General features: G+C 42.1%; 2 protein-coding genes across 2 annotated transcripts in view; one reads left to right on the top strand and one right to left on the bottom strand.

The window, feature by feature from the left end:
* Positions 1 to 526: 526 nt before the first annotated feature.
* LOC137290662 (F-box only protein 4-like) lies at positions 527 to 5,674 on the bottom strand. The gene is made up of 6 exons (XM_067821742.1): positions 5,086 to 5,674; positions 4,503 to 4,714; positions 3,667 to 3,890; positions 2,320 to 2,580; positions 1,582 to 1,748; positions 527 to 1,022 (listed from the first exon to the last, which is right to left on the bottom strand). Exons 1-6 carry the CDS (start codon positions 5,449 to 5,451, stop codon positions 942 to 944), a joined length of 1,311 nt encoding a protein of 436 aa, XP_067677843.1. The 5' UTR covers positions 5,452 to 5,674; the 3' UTR covers positions 527 to 941.
* A 28-nt stretch (positions 5,675 to 5,702) lies between these two features.
* LOC137291100 (histone deacetylase 3-like) overlaps positions 5,703 to 18,064 on the top strand; it is a 28,502-nt gene continuing 16,140 nt past the window's right edge. Inside the window, exons 1-6 of the mRNA XM_067822381.1 lie at positions 5,703 to 5,874; positions 6,688 to 6,770; positions 8,519 to 8,661; positions 8,896 to 8,977; positions 9,742 to 9,798; positions 10,184 to 10,239. Coding sequence (XP_067678482.1) covers positions 5,817 to 5,874; positions 6,688 to 6,770; positions 8,519 to 8,661; positions 8,896 to 8,977; positions 9,742 to 9,798; positions 10,184 to 10,239 — 479 coding nt within the window. The 5' untranslated portion in view covers positions 5,703 to 5,816. The remainder of the gene's footprint in view (positions 5,875 to 6,687; positions 6,771 to 8,518; positions 8,662 to 8,895; positions 8,978 to 9,741; positions 9,799 to 10,183; positions 10,240 to 18,064) is intronic.

The following is an 18,064-nucleotide window of genomic DNA, read 5'->3' as shown; positions in this document are numbered from 1 at the left end:
TATCACATCCATTGCCGGAAGAAAGTTTTCTATCCATAAAAAACTTTCCTGTTCATAAGTTACTAGATGCCTGATGGGCCAGGGTAAAACAGGACTTCCATGCTTGCCATAAAAGGCGACTAAGCTTGTGGTAAGAGGCAACTAAGGGGATCGGGTGGTCAGACTGGTTGACTTGGTTGACACATAATGAGTTTCCAACTGAGCAGATTGATGCTCATGCCGATGATCACTGGATCGTCTGTTCCAGACTCGATTATTTACAGACCACTGACATATAGCTGGAACATTGTGGAGTGCAGCATGAAACTAAACCCACTCACTCATATGTTAATACAAGTAACACTTAACAGACTATCTGTTCCATCCTCCCCACCGAATTGTTTGAAGCTGTCTGACTGACAAGTGGGAGGACACCCACCAGACAGGTAATCTGTCCATGACCAGTGGATATGCTAGTGATCACAGATGAGATCACACATACATGATCATCACACACTCACTGATTTCAAAATGAAAACCAAAAACATCAGTGCCATCACATTTATTTGATTTCAAAACAATATTTTAACAATATGAAAAAACAAATATCAAAAACTTTGCAACATCTACTCGAGTTCATTTTTGAGATTTCTACATGAAGCCATGAAGTGGAATATTGTCAATACCGTAATAAGGTCCTCACATAAATCAGTAATGCATACAACAATACATTTGTGAATATAAACTCAAGCATCACAATGACCCCTGACTTCATGTGAGTCAGTGAGGAAATATTGGTCAACATGGAATCTTGCCACCATTCAAAACAATCTTCATATGTGACTGAAGTCTTTCACATTGATCTTCATGAAAGATGGCTGCCTTCCCATGTTAGACTAATGTCACTGTCTCCAGCCATCACGCTGTTGGTACATCCGTCACAATTCCACCTCCCATGTTGTTTATTTGTGCTGAGACTGATCAACAATCCATTGAATTCCTTTCTCCACACCGGCAAGACTGTCAACCACAGCATCCCTCACCTGCAAACCAAAATATACAGAGTCAAAAAAGAAACTTCACATTCTTTCGTCAGGGCACTATAAAAGAACAAGACACGGTCAGATGATTAAATTGTTATTATTTCATTGCTGAGATCTCTGTGATGTACTCGATACACTGACAGTGCCAGAATCAGTTGCATTATGCTACACTGCCATTCCAGAACATGGGTATACAGAATGTCAAGTCACAACAACACATGAATATTGAGTACGCCTACCATATACTAGTAACTGGTGACAAAAAGATAAGTTGATATGAAAAAAACAACTGGTAATATAATTCATACATGCTGAGTCAACTTGTAAATATACTGAACAGAAAAAGAAACGCAATTTAAAAAAAAAAGGAATCTCAGACCTATGTTCATGTCTTCTGTTTAAAACCTTGACAAAAGGCTCAGTTGCGTTTCTTTGCTGGTCAGTATAGTAATAATAAAATGCAAATGTGGTGAATGCATTTAAGGTAATTATCCTAAAATACCCTGGATCAATGAGGATGGACACTGACTTGACACCAGTTCCCAACATGGGTACCTACCAGCCAGGGTCTGTTCAGCTGACAAAGATCTAGAGCCACCACAACTTCACTAGCTGGGAGTCTCTGAGAAGATGACTCTGGAGTACATGAGAGCACAAGGACCGGAACATATGGAGCTAACCATCTTTCGCTGATCATGGCAAACAGTTCTCTTTTACCACTCTCCACTGAAATAATAGTGATGGCAATTAGTATTGGTCATTATGACTTAATGATAACCTTGTAAAATAATGATGAAGCATAACAAACATGAGTGATGAATTGTAAACATGACTTGTCGTCAACCATGCCATAGAGACATTATTAGGATGGGCTTGTTACCAATGTTATAGGCAGTCAGTATGTCTAGAATTTGTAATTGAATCATGTGATATTGAGACTAATTGGTGTAACTAGGAAAGTCTTCCTTCCTTGATAGGAAAACTTCATTTATGGAAAAGCATGTACAATGTGACTGACACCCCCTAAGTCATATGTACAAAGTTGTCACCCCCTCTCACCATTTCACGTCATGTACAAAATCAATGACCCCCTCTTCCCATAGTTTTTAAGTGTGATTTTTTATTATGATTGATGACTGCCCTACACCCCAATCCATACATATAAAATTCATGTCCCTCTGCCTCCCTAGAACAAAATGAGTGACCTTCCCTTAAAATCATCATCATTACACACACACAACCCCACACATAAATTATGAATGGCTCCTAAGTCATATTGATGACTGTGATCACCCACCTGTTTCCACTGGGCAGGAAGCATCAATTACAAAGACAAAGGCATCTAAGGTGTGACACAGATCTTTGATTGACTGCTGAAGCTCGTAGGTTTCACCATCAGTGCCATCTTCATTCTGTTTCTGCTTACTCAGCAGTTTACTTGTAGCCAGTCTATCTCGGTTCTGTGTCATCTCTCGTTCCCTCTTTGTTGCTGTGTACAGAACAGTCAGGTGGAAGTTGTTGCCTGATGGCAACTTCATCGTCATACCAGCCCCCATACCTGTAGAGGACAGAGAATGTGTGACCATATAAGACACTGGACCAGACAATCCAGGGATCAACACCACGGGTGTCTACTGAGGGGGAAACAACTACTACAATAGCGATAATCTATTTTTCCCTGGATTTTCTCCTTGAATTGTCTCATTTGAATTAATTTCCCAAATGAATATATAGTTTATATGAAATATAAAGAAACTGAAGTAGTTATTCACAATTTCAAACTCCAAGTTGTGTTTGCCGCCATCTTGTACTTCTTGTAGTTTGTGCTGCCCATTTATCATTGGAAGTTAATTGCTAAATTATCGATAGTCGCACATATTATTGATGCATCTATATTTTTTCCTTTCTATCAGAGACTCAATAACTGCAATCCATCGACAGTTCGATGCAGGCCTAATTAACATCATAAGCATCAAATATTGCACCTGAAAGAAGTCAGTGAGTTTGACAATCTGATCCCTATAGTCGCCACTTATGACAAGTATGAGTCACAGAACTCTAACCTTGAACTTTGGGACGACTTCAGGTTTAAGGATGTCATCATTATTATTAATATTAACATCCTCGAAATCTCCAGGATAAGTCTTCACTGTACCCTGGACGCATCTATGAGTCTGCCCGATAATTTTCTTCACTCTCTTTGCAGGCTCTGCATTCTTACAGTAGCCAATCAGCTAAGCCGCATTTTAACTGAACTTGCCAGTGTCAACAAAGATAGCGGTCACATCTGTGAAGGTTTGTTCACAGTGTGACTCAGATTTGGGAGAAATCATTCAGACATATTGATAGGCCCGAATCTTTAAAAAAATATATGCACAAACACCTACCTCTTTCAGAGAACCTCTGCATGGTTTGTGTTGCCAAGTTTATTCGGTTAGATAATTTATAAAGCAGAATTGAGTTGTGATTGGTTCGCTCAACTTCCCAGCGTAGACACCTGATTGGATAAAAAGCGAGCCAAGGGAGATAATAAATTTGTCTGTCCAACCTGTAGATGCATCCAAAGTATAGTGGAGACTCATCGGAGCGTATACCCTGGAGATATTGAGGATGCATTATTAAGGATCATGAAGGAATGACTCACCTTCAAACTGTCCAGGAAACATTGCTATTCTTTGGAATGTTTCATTATCTTCATATAGCATCTTCCTGACAATGCTGCTGGTGCTGGTTTCAAGACCTGGTCCAAACATGGCCACACGTGGAGCTTTCTTTGGAAGGAATGACTTGAGTACTTGTGATACATGGTGGAATGTTGAGAGCTCCTGTCTTTGACACTCCTGAATTTCAGGGGAGCATCTGAAGTAACTGAAAATAGCAGGATTTGTTGAGCATCATTATTATATGTTCATCAACACTAGTGTATAAAATAAGCCAAAAATCAAAAGCCAGACATCAAAATGTTACAGTCCAAAAGAGTCTAGATCTAGGCAATATTCCCAGATGAATGGGACATCTAAAATGTTTACCAGACCACAGTGTTGGCTTGCTGTAAATTTGGACCATCCGCTAGAAATGTAGCCCATCTCAGGCGGACTGATGGGCTATATTTCGTACAATGTCAACACAAGAATTATTACTATTGATCCAATCTCATCCTTATGCATTAAACATCAGTGCTACCATGTCATTTTCCTAAATTTCATCTGTTAATATAAGTAATGTTACTGTTTGATATTAACAACAGTATATTTTTTATACCGCTTTTACTAGTTTTAGCAATATTCCAGAAAAATCAATTCAGGGACACCAGAAAAAGGGGCTTCACACAATGTACCCAAGTGGGAATCGAACCCAGGTCTTCAGCATGACCAGTAAACACTTTAACCCCTTGGCTACCCCATCACAACAAGTTACATACAACAGGAACCCAGTCACAATAGGTTATATATAAGTACCACTTGTATGAAAAGTACTTACACTTCTTTATCTGTCAGTTCTGACTCTGTTTCCTGATACAGTTTGGGATTCGCTGTATGAGACAGAACTTCCCATTTTGGTAAATCTATCTTGAGTCTCCTCTGCCATAACAATGCATCTGACGCCAGCTGATGCCATTCACGACATACTCGACTAGCTTGACACAACCCTCTGGCATCCAGGAAGGAAAATATGTGCAGCTTCAAATTGACCTAAAATGGTAAAGACATATGACATAATAATTAACAATGTTTTTTTCAATGATTAAAGAGAATGATGATCTAAAACTGTCATAATCATTAGTAACTGGAAAGTATTATTACATGATCTCAAAATTTACATTACGTAAATACAGTTTTACCAGTTTGTTGTAAGAGATGGAACTGGTGCTCAAGCACCCTCACTTAGTTGACATAGATACCCGTTTTACAGTTGTGTAGATCGATGTTCATGCTGTTCATCACTGAATTGTCTGGTTTAGACTCTATGATTTAAAGACTGCCGCCTGATAACAGGAATCTGCTGATCTGCGGCTTTAAACAACAAACAAGCAAATAAAATATAAAAAAACAGTTTTACTTACTGGAAGACGGTTAAATCTCTGAGTATTGTTTTCAGCTTGATTGTTGTACACGTTATCTGGCAGCATGTGAACAGTTGCCGAATCTTTGAGGTAAAGAGCTTGCAGGCGCTCCAATGTTGACTTGTCCGGGGTAACATTTTTCCTTTTTAATTGTCTGATCAGATATTGTTGTAGTCCGCCCGACACAACACTGGACTCGGCAGCCTTGCTATACATTCTGTATTTTTTCAGTAAATCCTTCACTGAGTTTAACACATTGCTTATCTCAGCATCAAGAATTGATTCCTCTTGATATTGGTGGCTAAAAATCGGTTCATGACTCGGCTGAGTGGTAACGGTACACGGCATGGGCGCGACTGAAATCATCGTGGTAGCTCGGCTCACTAGATATTGAATTATGATTGACTGCAAACGTAAGTTGAAATTCTGATATAGCTGTAAGAGACTCCATGTTATATATACTTATAAACTGCTTACGTCACGGGTGTGATATTGAATACCTCCACGTGGAGCCTACTGACAGATGACTAAACACGGAAATCCACGTCGATGTTTACATGCTGTCACGTTGCCTACAAGGTCACGTGATATGTCTGTCGTGTCAAATTAACTCCCTTAGATGCAGGTGGCGCCGTATAGTAAGTTCCGGTACAGAAAGGCTACCGTCTTGGCCTTTCCTCGTATTCAGAGTTATGTGATCTATTATTTGCGTCAATAAAACATAATTAACGATGCCTACTCCAACAGTTGCTTACTTCTATGACCAGGATGTTGGCAACTTTCATTATGGTTAGTATGACATTCACACAACAGTGGAAACACCACAAACAAACAGGGGAAATACCCATGGAAATGCCAGGAAGGTCCTGCCATTGTTATCAAATAATATAAGTAACCCTAGGACTTGTGTAATTGTTTGTTTACAGGTATATGATAAGTATGGTTTGAACTTTGCCTTTTGGTACCGTCATTACCAGTTTTGCAGTGTCATTGTCTAGTGTAATGAGATTGATGAAATAACATTTTGAAAGTTTTCTCTTACATTTTCATGGGTTCAATGTTTGTGGCAATGCTCATTCTGAGACCTTTGGCTTAGAACCGATCATTGCTGGTAAGAGCACTCTGGTAGATTGCATATACCAGTAGCACTAAATGTTTGGTACTAAAACAAAGGTACCAGTACAAGTAATGTGCTGTGAGCATAGTGGAATTAATGCTGCTGGTAAGAGCACAGTTTACTGTAGTGCTGGCTCAGAGACCCCTGTTCAAACTTCAGCAGTCTTGCATGTCTCTTTGATATTTAGGGTTAGTTGGGTTAGGATAAGTTACACCCATTTATATGTATTTACCTTAACCTAGAATCCCATTTCTGATCAAACTTCCTTTGATGATCGTAAGAGTTGGGTCCATAATTAAAAAAAGTGCACTCATCCCATACTACATCAGCCTGGAAATGATCCAAAATTGAAAACAATTACAATGCTTGCCAATTTCAAGTCATTGTTTACATAGTTTTGCCTATATGGCAATATACTGATTTTTCATAGTATTATTATGAGAATAGTCGTAACACCTAAATTGATCATTTGTTATGCTTTCTAGGTCCAGGACATCCTATGAAACCACACAGAATATCACTGACACACTGCCTGGTTTTGCATTATGGATTGTACAAGAAAATGAAGGTAATGAAGAACTAGGGGGTGCAGCTACATGCACCACTGTCACTGGCACTGAACAAATCATATGAAATTCCATAAGCATTATCAATAAAAAAAAAATTACCTATATACCCAATTATCATGTATAGTTTCTTTATCACACCTATGGTGTTTACCATTGTTTAAGGGGAAGTGGTCACTAACACATCATTTTTGTCTTTGTTTCATATGTAAAACAAAACAATGTTTTAGAATAAGCTGATATCATTGTTTGAAAAGATACACCCATTTTTCTCACATTGAAAGTAGAATGTCTGTATATAAGCATCAAAGTATGATGCCATTATGAGACTTTTGTTTTCCAAGCTAAATAGATCAGAGTTACTCCCCTTAGATTATGTCTCAATTGGTGGCAACTGATTTTAATTGTGAAGAAATTTGTAAAAAAGTATGAAAGATGCATTATAAATGAAGCTCAGCTGCAGGATAGATTGACCATTTGTAATGGTGCAATATTGCCAACATACAGATATCGTAAACGCTGTTCTCTCTAGTATGGCAGAAAGTTTGTTTCAGTGTTAGTGTTCTCATATTTTACAAAACATTCTTAACAATTCTGTGGACATGACTGATGTTTCAGAATGATCACTGGTGATTTGATGAAAGGAAAATACCCTTGATCACTTTGCTTTATTTAAATTCAGGAGTTTAAGCCATGAATTGTGGTTTGTAACTTGTCAGATATGGCCCCATTTACAATGCATTTAGCTTTCAGTATAATTTTGCTCCCTACACTGAGTGGATGACATCTCAAAAATGGGACTTTTTAACAGAATCCAAAACTGCAAGGTGCATTTGTATTTGTATCTGTGATTGATTTGGATATTATTTCAACATGAACATGCAAGTTTAAGAAGATTGACATATCTTACAATTATGAAGAAGAGTAGCAAACATACTGGCGCAGTGGCTAGTGATATTCATAAGGAGTGAGTGAGCTGAGTTTTATGTCGCACTCAACAATATTCCAGCTATATGGCGGTGATCTGTAAATAATAGAGTCCGTAAAAGGCAATCCAGTAATCAGCATGAGCATCAATATACGCAACTGGGAACCAATGACATCTGTCAACCAAGTCAATTAATCTGACCACCTGATCCCTTTAGACACCTCTTATAAGCATGGGTTGCTGGAGGCCTATTCTAAACTGAACTTTTACAGGTTTATATTCATATGGAACACGAAAAAGGTTTCATTTGAATGTCATACAATTTAATACACCATATGCAGAAGTAAGAACGTGGCAAGCGCACTTTCTGTACAGTGCATGCATTTTTCGAATAGCGCACCTGTACCTTTGTGAAATGTGACATGGTCTGTTGGTGTTATATGTGTATAGCCTGGCACCACACCATAGATGTCATATTGCAATGGGGTAGCCGAGTGGTTAAAGCATTCACTCTGCTCACTGAAGACCCGGGTTCGATTGCCCACATGCGTACAATGTGTGAAGCCCATTTCTTGTGCAAAATGTGAATCAATATAAAGCACACAATGAATTTGTTACTTGTGATATCTGTACTGTTTTGGTAAAAAACTACCAGACAGATAGCTTCTTTGAGTGGCATTTTATAGGTTGGGAAGTAGAATATTGACAAACTTTATGAATAACAACTATTATTTTGGTAAAGCAAAGTTTGTTACAAATACTTGCCCTTTAACAGTTTATGTCTTAAGCAAGTGTATGCAAAATATGTATTTTAAATTACAGGTGTACAGACCATACAGAGCTACCTTCCATGACATGTGTAGATTTCACTCTGAAGATTACATTGACTTCCTTCGAAGAGTGACACCTAACAATGTCCAGAGCTTCACAAAGTCACTTAGTATGTTCAACGTAGGGGAAGACTGGTAAGACTAGGTGCTATATTTACTACTTATTATGGAAATACCAGGTACCATGCCTAAAAGTACAAGTAGCATTTTGTGCAGCATTTGATTACTAATTTGATGTCATGACTTATTTTGAACTGTTACAGTTATAATGATCCTGTGATACAGTATTGAAAAGTGTTTATTACATAGAATGATATACATGTGAGCATGTTGAGAACCTGTGATGGCTCATGTGAATTTATTTTTCAGTCCTGTGTTTGATGGATTGTTTGACTTCTGTGCTATGTACACTGGAGCCTCATTAGAAGGGGCAGTCAAACTTAACAACAATGTAAGTACAAACAAGATTAAATGGATGTCAGTTTTAAATGATTGTTCGATCATGACAGTATATCATGTTTGAAGTTTCAATGATTAATCATATTACACTGTGTTATGAATTATGAATTGATGCAAGGAGATCCGTAACATCCTGAGCAACAATAGTCTGACTAGTCCAGAGACCCAACCCAAAGTGTTCACAACATTACATTATTTGTAGTGAGTGAGTGAGTTTAGTTTTACGCTGCACTCAGCACTATTCCAGCTATATGGCGGCGGTCTGTAAATAATCGAGTCTGGACCAGACAATCCAGTGACCAACAACATGAGCATCGATCTGCGCAATTGGGAACCGATGACATGTGTCAACCAAGTCAGCTAGTCTGACCACCCGATCCCGTTAGTCGCCCCTTACGACAAGCAGAGTCGCCTTTTACAGCAAGCATGGGTTGCTGAAGGCCTTTTCTACCCCGGGACCTTCACGGGTCACATTATTTCTAAGCCAAAGATGTAGTATACATTGTTTTAGGTCATAACGTTATGAAAGTTTTATCGATTGGGACCCAGTAATAGACTACATAGTTTTTGCAGAAACTTTTGAATCTTGAAAATTTTGGGGCATATAAAGAAGCATGTAAATGATTCAAGTCAAATGAAGGTCAGCATGACCTTTGGGGAGTCACTTAGACTGTCTGATTTGCCGTGTTCCTGACAATTATCAAGCTGTTGATAAAACTGACTATTCCCTGCTGCCTTTGTCTTCTTCCCATGCAGCACTGTGATATCGCTGTCAACTGGTCAGGGGGTCTGCATCATGCCAAGAAGTATGAGGTAATGCCACCATGTTCATTTGATCCATATTTTGCAGGATTTTACTTGGTATGACATCTCACTAGTAATAAAGTCCAGATAATAATGTCAGTTAAATTTGGTGGTGTACTTGCTGAATGGATTGGAAATTATGAACATTTCCATAATCTTAAGCTAAGCATGCTGACAGAGGCTGTGAAGATCAATACAGGATCAGTATCAACATCTACAAGGGTCTTGAAGGACTGTGTATTAGTTACCACTAAATACAAGTAGACATGCTGGTAACTAATGCGTAGATTATCACTCAAAGTTTTATACATATATTTAGGATGTAATGTTAATGATCAACAGTTTTTGTGGTATCCCTTGTATTATGTAGCTAACAGTTTTATGTCTTTTCCAGGCATCTGGTTTCTGTTATGTGAATGATATTGTCATTGCGATCCTCGAACTGTTGAAGTAAGTACTGAGCACCTTGGTTCCTGTGAATGTGACACTATAGTCATGTCAGTAGTAGTATAGGTAATGAGAGTTCTGGACCACTTTTCAAAAACCCCCTCTAAAAAGCCTCATTTACTAAATGAGGCTTTGGTGGGACCCTTAGCTCTTGCTACTATTGCCCCTACTATAAAGCCACGCCATCACGTTTACCGTGACTTGGCAGGCGGTAACACTGTGCCGTACGGCACGATCAATAATTCTTCTCTTACAAACCCCCTACCCGGCCCACCCCTCAAGTAGTACAAGTTAGGTTCGTCGGCTTTCATATCCACTTTATCTATGTTGTAAGTTTTGACTGACCATATAGGATCGGTGGCTCGCTTACGGCTATCACCCTCGTGTTCCCCCGGCTGGTATAGATACCTCACTAGGGCCCTATCTGGTATCTGTTTCTCCTTCCCACGCAATGGAGCGGCCGACTCTGCAACTATTGATTTTAGTTTGATAGCGTCTGCCGGTTTCTTACCGGTGAGACGGGTGACTTCATGGTTGATTGCCGACACCACCTTAGGTAACCTCGTGACCCATTCAGTCGATCGTTTTCCAGGGGTGGCCATCTCCCTAGCATACTGATGGCCGAACAAGCGCTCAGCCAAAGTCCTATTAAATCTCTCAACTATGGCTTGGCTGCGATGGGCTCTGGCCGTGCCACGCCTGACCTTCGTATCGTGTTTGGCTAGCAGTTGTGACACAGCACCCATGAACTCCCGTCCGGGGTCAACTTGCAGGTCTGTTGGCCACGTCAGCGGACTGCGTTTGTATATACGTTCGAATCCTCTGGCTACCTGGGCCGAATCTTTCGTGGTCAAGGGTTCGGCTTCCTTGTAACGACTGGCTACGTCCACTACGGTTAAGGCATACTTGTACCTCTTATCGTGGGGTAGGAACAGTAGGTCTGCCTGGTGAACGCTATTAGGTATGTTAATACCGAACCTCCTTCTAGGCACGTAGCGTGGTGCCGGCAAATAGATCTGCCACAGGGCTTGTTTTTCAAGCCACGCTTTGGCTTCCTCCGGGGGTACTCGCGCTAGTTTAGCTAGCTTATCTACTGCACTAGCTCCTTTCCAGTACCCACGCGGGCTGTAGTAAATAGCCTCAAATTTTTTCATGTCCATACGCGTATGTGTTTATACCATCAATAGCTATCCAACGTTTCGTGTCCATAGGCGACAGGGACGTCTTGTTTATAGTCAGTCCGTATATCTTATGTCCATCACTTCTAAGTGTGTTCATTTTATGTCTAAAGGTACGGGTCTTGAACAGGGCTTCCTTGAATCTGGCGTGTTTGATGTGTTGTTTCACCACATACTTCTTAACCCCCTTAGCCTTCCGGATCTCGCTATTGTCGGCTTTCAGTATGGAGTACATCTTAGGCCTCAAACCTATGTACTCGGCTATAGGCGTGCCAGCACACTCGTCCTTCATCTTACCTAGGACCTTTTTATTTACCGTACTGTGCATGGCATGGGTCTTAGGGTAGTCGCTGGTGTCGTATAAATCGATGTGTTTTTTCATGTCCTCGTACACGTCCTCGGTTCGAATCTCCATCAGCAGGGAATCCGTGTCAGTGTACAGCACTTCGCACCTGTCGCCGTACTGTTTCTTGAGCTCGTTGTAGTAAAAGTCGTACATCAGGTGTTTGGATAAATCGAGGATGCTCATCCCCACGTAAACAGGTCGGTTGAATTTTATGTGGCTTTTCTTCATGTGTAGGGCAGCCAGGTCGTCTGTGAATATCTTGCTACGGTTGAATGCCGGACTGGCTATCAATTTCCTGAGCTTGTCTTCCTCACTAGATCTAACCAGCTTCACGGTCACGCGTTTCCTCAGGTTCTCCATAGTCTTACCAAACACCGAGTTGTTCATGAGCTTGTAGAGATTTTTCTCGAAATCACTGGTGGCTTTTTTTCGTAGGTCTGTGTTCATTCTGATGTAGGGCTCCATCCATGGGCTCTGGTCAAACATGAGCACCCTGTGTATTTTGGCCAGCCTCATACCCAACGACAGGTACAGCTGTAGGTTGCGATAGTGAACGATGTACTTGGTCTTATTCATTAAGTTAGGCACGAGTTTTTCAACGTCTGTCACACGCCCACCTGACAAGTTATGTTGGTACTCAGACATCCAGTCTGGGTTAACCCTCATACGTTCGGGGGCCAGGGGATAGCTGTTGTGCGATGCGTGTAATGCCTTGGGATACTCTAAGTCAACCTCGAGGATATAACCTTTGTTCGAATCTGGTGCAATGCTCATAACATCAACGTGGGGTACCCATTCGAATCCCCCTGTAGGTAGATACTGGCTCATGGCCCAGCCGTACAGGTTGTTTGCGTCGAGGTAGAGAATGTGATTGGTTGGTTTGTTAGGATCGTAACCTTTCACGTATTGATTATTTGCTTTAGCGTATCGTTTGGATGCCATGGAAATACCACCTCGCAAGCCTTTCTCAATGAATAGGTGCATGTCGTAATCTGTGAGCAATTCCAAATTAACTCCGGTCTTTTTAAGCAAGGCGTCCCACGACAGACCTGGGCTGGTGTAATACCATGCGGGGTCGAGTTTATACTGCTTTAAACAGGTCCGCCTGAACGTTTCAAACACGTCGGCTAACAGCAGTACATCTGTCCTCAAGTACAGGTCGTGATAATCACCCAGGTTCTTACAACCCAGTTTATTCCATACGTTAGTCGCGTGCGAGTAATCATCTCGTGAGACGGACGCCTCATTCAGCTTGCTATAAAAGCAGTCAATAGGAGGTAGTCTGGTCTCGGTGAACTTGACCCAACTATCCATGTACTCATAGGGGTACACACCCTTCCTCATAAGCAGGGGTCTAGTCTCGGCGTCTGTGTATCGATCGGTGATAGGGAAGGTATTGTTGGCCTTGACCAGACTGTCGAGTGACGACAGGAGGAACTGAAACGAGTCAATGAACCTAAGTCCGTTTAAGCTGAAGGAGATGTATCTCTCCATGTTGTTGGGGATGCACGATATATTACCATTGATTTTCGCGATGGCCTGCATGATCAAGTGTGAGTCGTACCCTCTCAAGTTGTGAAAGACAACGGGGATGTTTATTGTCTTAGGGTTGATTTTAAGCTTGAGGTTGCACGCGTTGTGAGCGGCGCCTCTATACTTACCAGTTATGTGGCAGTGATCTCTCACCGAATCACCGTTAAGTGGTGAGTCGCACACGTGGCAGTTAGTGCTACTAGCGTGAGCTAGCCTGTCGGCTCGGGTCATACGCATGGGAGCGATTCTATATAATGTATTCCTAATAATTTTTTCTTCCTCCTGCAAACACTTTAGAAACCTTTCAGCCGCGTCAGGGCCCCTATACACTACCGGAGCTTTCGTTTCCCCGTCACAACGGACGACAATGTATCCAAAACCGCAGGCTATATGCTCTTGTGTCTTGTGGGTGAAACTCCCACCACTAGGGGGTGTGGGGGAATCCCCACCCACAACTAAGGCTTCGAAGTCGGCGTATATAATATAAGGTACAGACATTTGGTTCTTGTGGTTACTGAATTTTAGGATATTTTCACCTTCCTTAGGCATGTCGACTCGTATGGCCGTCTGCCCCACACCTTGGCAATCATCCCGGTGGGATTCTAATAAATCAGCTCGACTGAAACCGTGTAGACATCGTATACAAAAATGTTTTTCCCCATTGTGTTTCGACTGGTCGTGCAACAACCGGCTGAGATGTTTTATCCATGTGTAGTGAAACTTGTCACCTCGCTGGATCATGAATATATTGATAACTTGGCAATCCTTCACCGTGCTGACCCTGTGTACTATTATTGTATTACCTTCGTGCCCAAAGACATTTATAGCCAGATTATTCTGTTTTTCTACTTTAGTGATCTGGGATATGGGGGTGGGTTCATCTATACCATCCCAATTAAGCCCATCATCTTGGGGATAGCTAGAAAGCCTATCTGAATGAGTGGCAGCTGGAAATAAGGCTGACCTGATAGATATCCTCAGGCAATCGTTTCCTCTATTCTTAACATTTACTATGGCATGTTTATTCCTATAGTAGGGAGGCAAGGCTAGGTATGACCCGCCTCTGAACGGCACGTATTTAGCTATGTCTAGATAGACGTTATCGATTTTATCCACAGCCCACCCGGACCCCATATGCGTGTAGCGTTCTAGGTATTCTCGTATCTGCTGAAAACTGGTATCGATTGATGCGTCAATGGTCTCTGTATGTGTGGCGACCTCTTGTTTGCCTCGGAAGTAAGGTTGCAAATACTCAGTGACCCCTGTGGTGCCCTCCTTATCGAGCGACATTTTCACCGTGATCTGAAACTTGATACTTCCTAGATTATTTAGTTCCTGGTTGGCCTTATCAGCTATCAGAGGCTTAATATCTGTAATGTCTATGTTTCTATCAATGTGCATGCGCCAACTTCCCAAATAATTACCTACAGCGTGCTTAGTGCGCACGAACTGTAGGTCAATAGCTCTATTCTGTCGTAATAATTCTACAAGCTGTGGTTTTCTCATACGGGAATACCCGCCTAAACCCAAATCGTGTGCCTCGGCTTTCAGTTGTTTTACAGTGGGACGTGCTACGGGGGCATGTGATAACAATGCGGTTAACCCGGCTCTCCCCAGGTTTGAATAACCCGTGTGTCCAAGCTGTTTTGCTTGAGCTTTTAATTGTTTTACCGTAGGAGGGGCTTCTAAACCTAGTAATCTCAACAATGCTGACTTCCGCATTCTAGAATACCCGATAACACCTCTCTGTTTTGCGACCCTCTTGAGCTCGCGCACAGTAGTAGACATGGTGTTTACATCTAAGAGAACTAATGTCTAATTGGTTCACAGTAAGGGGAGGTAACTCTTAAGCGGCTATCTTGAGCAGTCGCCTACGTTCTTTTATGTAGCCTTTTTTATTCTCGTAGATGAGTTGATGTCTGACTACGTTCGCTCCGTGAGCTTTACATAAACAGTAGTGCCCTTTAACCCCGATACCACACACAGAACACGTGTAGTTAGGACTTCCCATATGGAAACAACAGAACCCCTGATTCCTGCATTTCCTACCACAGGCCTCGGTCTTCCCCATAAGTATATATTCGCATCGGTATGGAGCGGGTCTCATGTTTACTTATATAGGTATTTTAGTTTAATTGCTTAGCAACCAACGCAGTAGCTGCTATACCCAACACTATGAAGCCCAGTTCACGATTCATTTGTCCCTTGGATGGTGTGTAGTACTGAGTGAGTGTGGGTTTATTGAGCGGTTCCAATTGTTTACCAGTTAGTAGGTAGTATTCTTTCATTCCTTCATCGACATCGTAGAATGTTTTAATGGCATGGTTTTCACGCTTGAGTTGTTCGTTAATAAAATCGATCCTCTGGAGGCGTTTTTTAACGTACTCGGCCTGTGCTCTTTGTAATTTCTCAGTAGCGAGATCGTGTCGCTTCCTTTCTTCCTGTATTTCAGCCGCGTGATCATCTCGTAGTTTCGAGAAGAGGAAATTACTCCCGGAAAATGCCAGGGCATTCACTAACGCCCCACCGACCATCATAGCTATCGTGGCCATCCCTATATTTATTTCATTATATTATCAGGTATTATTCCTTGTTTTACTAGGATGTCTTTTGTGGCCATCGCCATACCAAGGTTCATTATGAGCATACCCATATCCTGCAGGTTGAAATCTAGCTTGATAGTTGGTTGTTTAAGCACCATTTTAGTCAACCGAGCGTACCCTACTGCTAGACTGGCTACCACTGTGGCGTGGTATGCGTCGTTGACGAACGTTTTCCCCTCAGACATTATGTATATGATATAAAATATTTTAAATTATAACATGATATGCGGGTCTACCATGGGGGATACCCCCATACCCCCACTGTTGTGGGTGGGGGGCTCACTGTTGGGTGGTGGCTCACTGTGGGAGGCGTATAACCATGTTATAACCACGGCAGCAGTTACACCTACAGCCAACAACAGTCGGGTTGGATTGGTCACTTTATGTTGGTTACACCACCGTTTTTTACCGGCAGCTACTCTCTTAGGATTCTTCTGTCTGGTTACTGTTGAAGTGGTCTCCACTGTTGGGGGTGGGGTCTCCTCCATCACTGTTGGGGGTACCTCCACTGGTTCCTGTGCAGCATCCATCTATAATATTATTATTATTCTTTCTCTCAAATTGGCAATGTTTTGCCGTGATAATCGCCGCCGTCACTGGAGCCAACAACATACCATATTTGTGGTACAGCCCGCAGCTGATAGAGCTCACGGCGTGCTCGATAAAAGGGTCTTTATCTAGGTCCTCCCACAGGTAAAGTCGGCGCTCTGGTGGAATGGGAAGGAAATGTGATACAATACCGGTGTATATCTGGGTCATAGCCGATCCTATTGTCTTTGTCATTTCTGCTCCTAGCCGGGACTCGTATCTAGCGTACAGCTTATCGATTTCTTCGGCTGACATTTTGTTAATTTTATCCGGGGTGTAGTCTCCAAAGTAATGTTTGGCTTTGCCGCCAACAGCCAACGCCACCAGTTTCTCTCGCTTGGGGGAATCCCCCACACCCCCACTGGGGGAACCCTCCAACGACAACTGTTCGAGCAATTCCTCACACTCCATCTTATAATATAACAAGTAAGATTTAGTTTTAACTATATAATACCCGATACAGGCAAAACACAGAGAAATGAAAGTTAAGTTGCACACGACAAATACTTCAAATATCATAGCTATATGCTTAGCTTTGCTTAGCTTTGCTTAGCTTTGCTTAGCTTTGCTTAGCTTTAGTATACTCTATATGCTACTGGTTGGTCGGTCTTTAGAACGAGCTTAGCGTGTTTAGTTTCAGCGAGCTGTTTCTTCACCCGTTCCCGTTCTAATTTACTCATCACATCGTTCTCTCTCAAACACTCCTCGAACGAATCCCTGTCCTTGCAGTGAAATAAGGCCACCCATCGCGTCTGCTCCCTGAGGTCTTTCAACACCGAGTTGAACTTCTGCGTTAGCACCCAGACGCTGTGATTTGCATGCCGGCCGGAGAAGGCCAGGTACGATAGCATGTCTCTCTTTTTTGTTATCTCGCGATTAGCACTGCAGTCGTCCAGTATGAACAGCGTCGGTTCCCCTTTAAATTTCTCGTGAAGAGCTTTCAACCAGTCCTGCAGGCGTGTTCCAGGGTCGATTTTGTGTACGTCCGGGTCCGTCATCACCCAAGGTCGCGCGTACGTTTTATTCATGCTCAGAGTAGGGCACATGATAACGATGTTATCGAACACATCCTTGTAGTAACCCTCCAACATATCCAACACGAAAACGGTCTTCCCACAGCCAGTCTGCCCGCATATGATAGCGCAGTGTGGGTCAGTGGGTAACCCCAGGGGGGTGTGGGGTGTGGGGGGATACCCCCCACTAGTAGATGGCTTGCACAAATCTCCCATTGTCTATATTAAGTTGCGCGTCCATAATTACGTACAAATATAATTTCAACTTACCAGCGGTTTGGGCCTTCTTATTAATCTGGATGGTTATCCCTTCGCTGCCGTTATCTATACGACGCCCGCTACCGTGCAGTTTATCATCATCCGTGGATCGCATGTCCAACCATAGGGCGTACTTGGTGGTCAGGTATTCACCGATCTGCACGGAGCCGAGGTCCAGGTCCTTTGTTATGTAATCCCCCACTGGTAGCTTTTTTATCTCATCCCACTGCTGGTGTGGTCTCATGCCATGACTAAACAGCTGGTTGGGCACGCCCTCGATGGTCACTTCCACCTTTTCAATCTCGGGGT

Source organism: Haliotis asinina, chromosome 7, assembly GCF_037392515.1.
Source record: "Haliotis asinina isolate JCU_RB_2024 chromosome 7, JCU_Hal_asi_v2, whole genome shotgun sequence".
NCBI classification, from domain to species: domain Eukaryota; kingdom Metazoa; phylum Mollusca; class Gastropoda; order Lepetellida; family Haliotidae; genus Haliotis; species Haliotis asinina.
The sequence above is the reverse complement of the archived record's forward strand: the minus strand, read 5'-3'. Positions and strand labels throughout refer to the sequence as shown.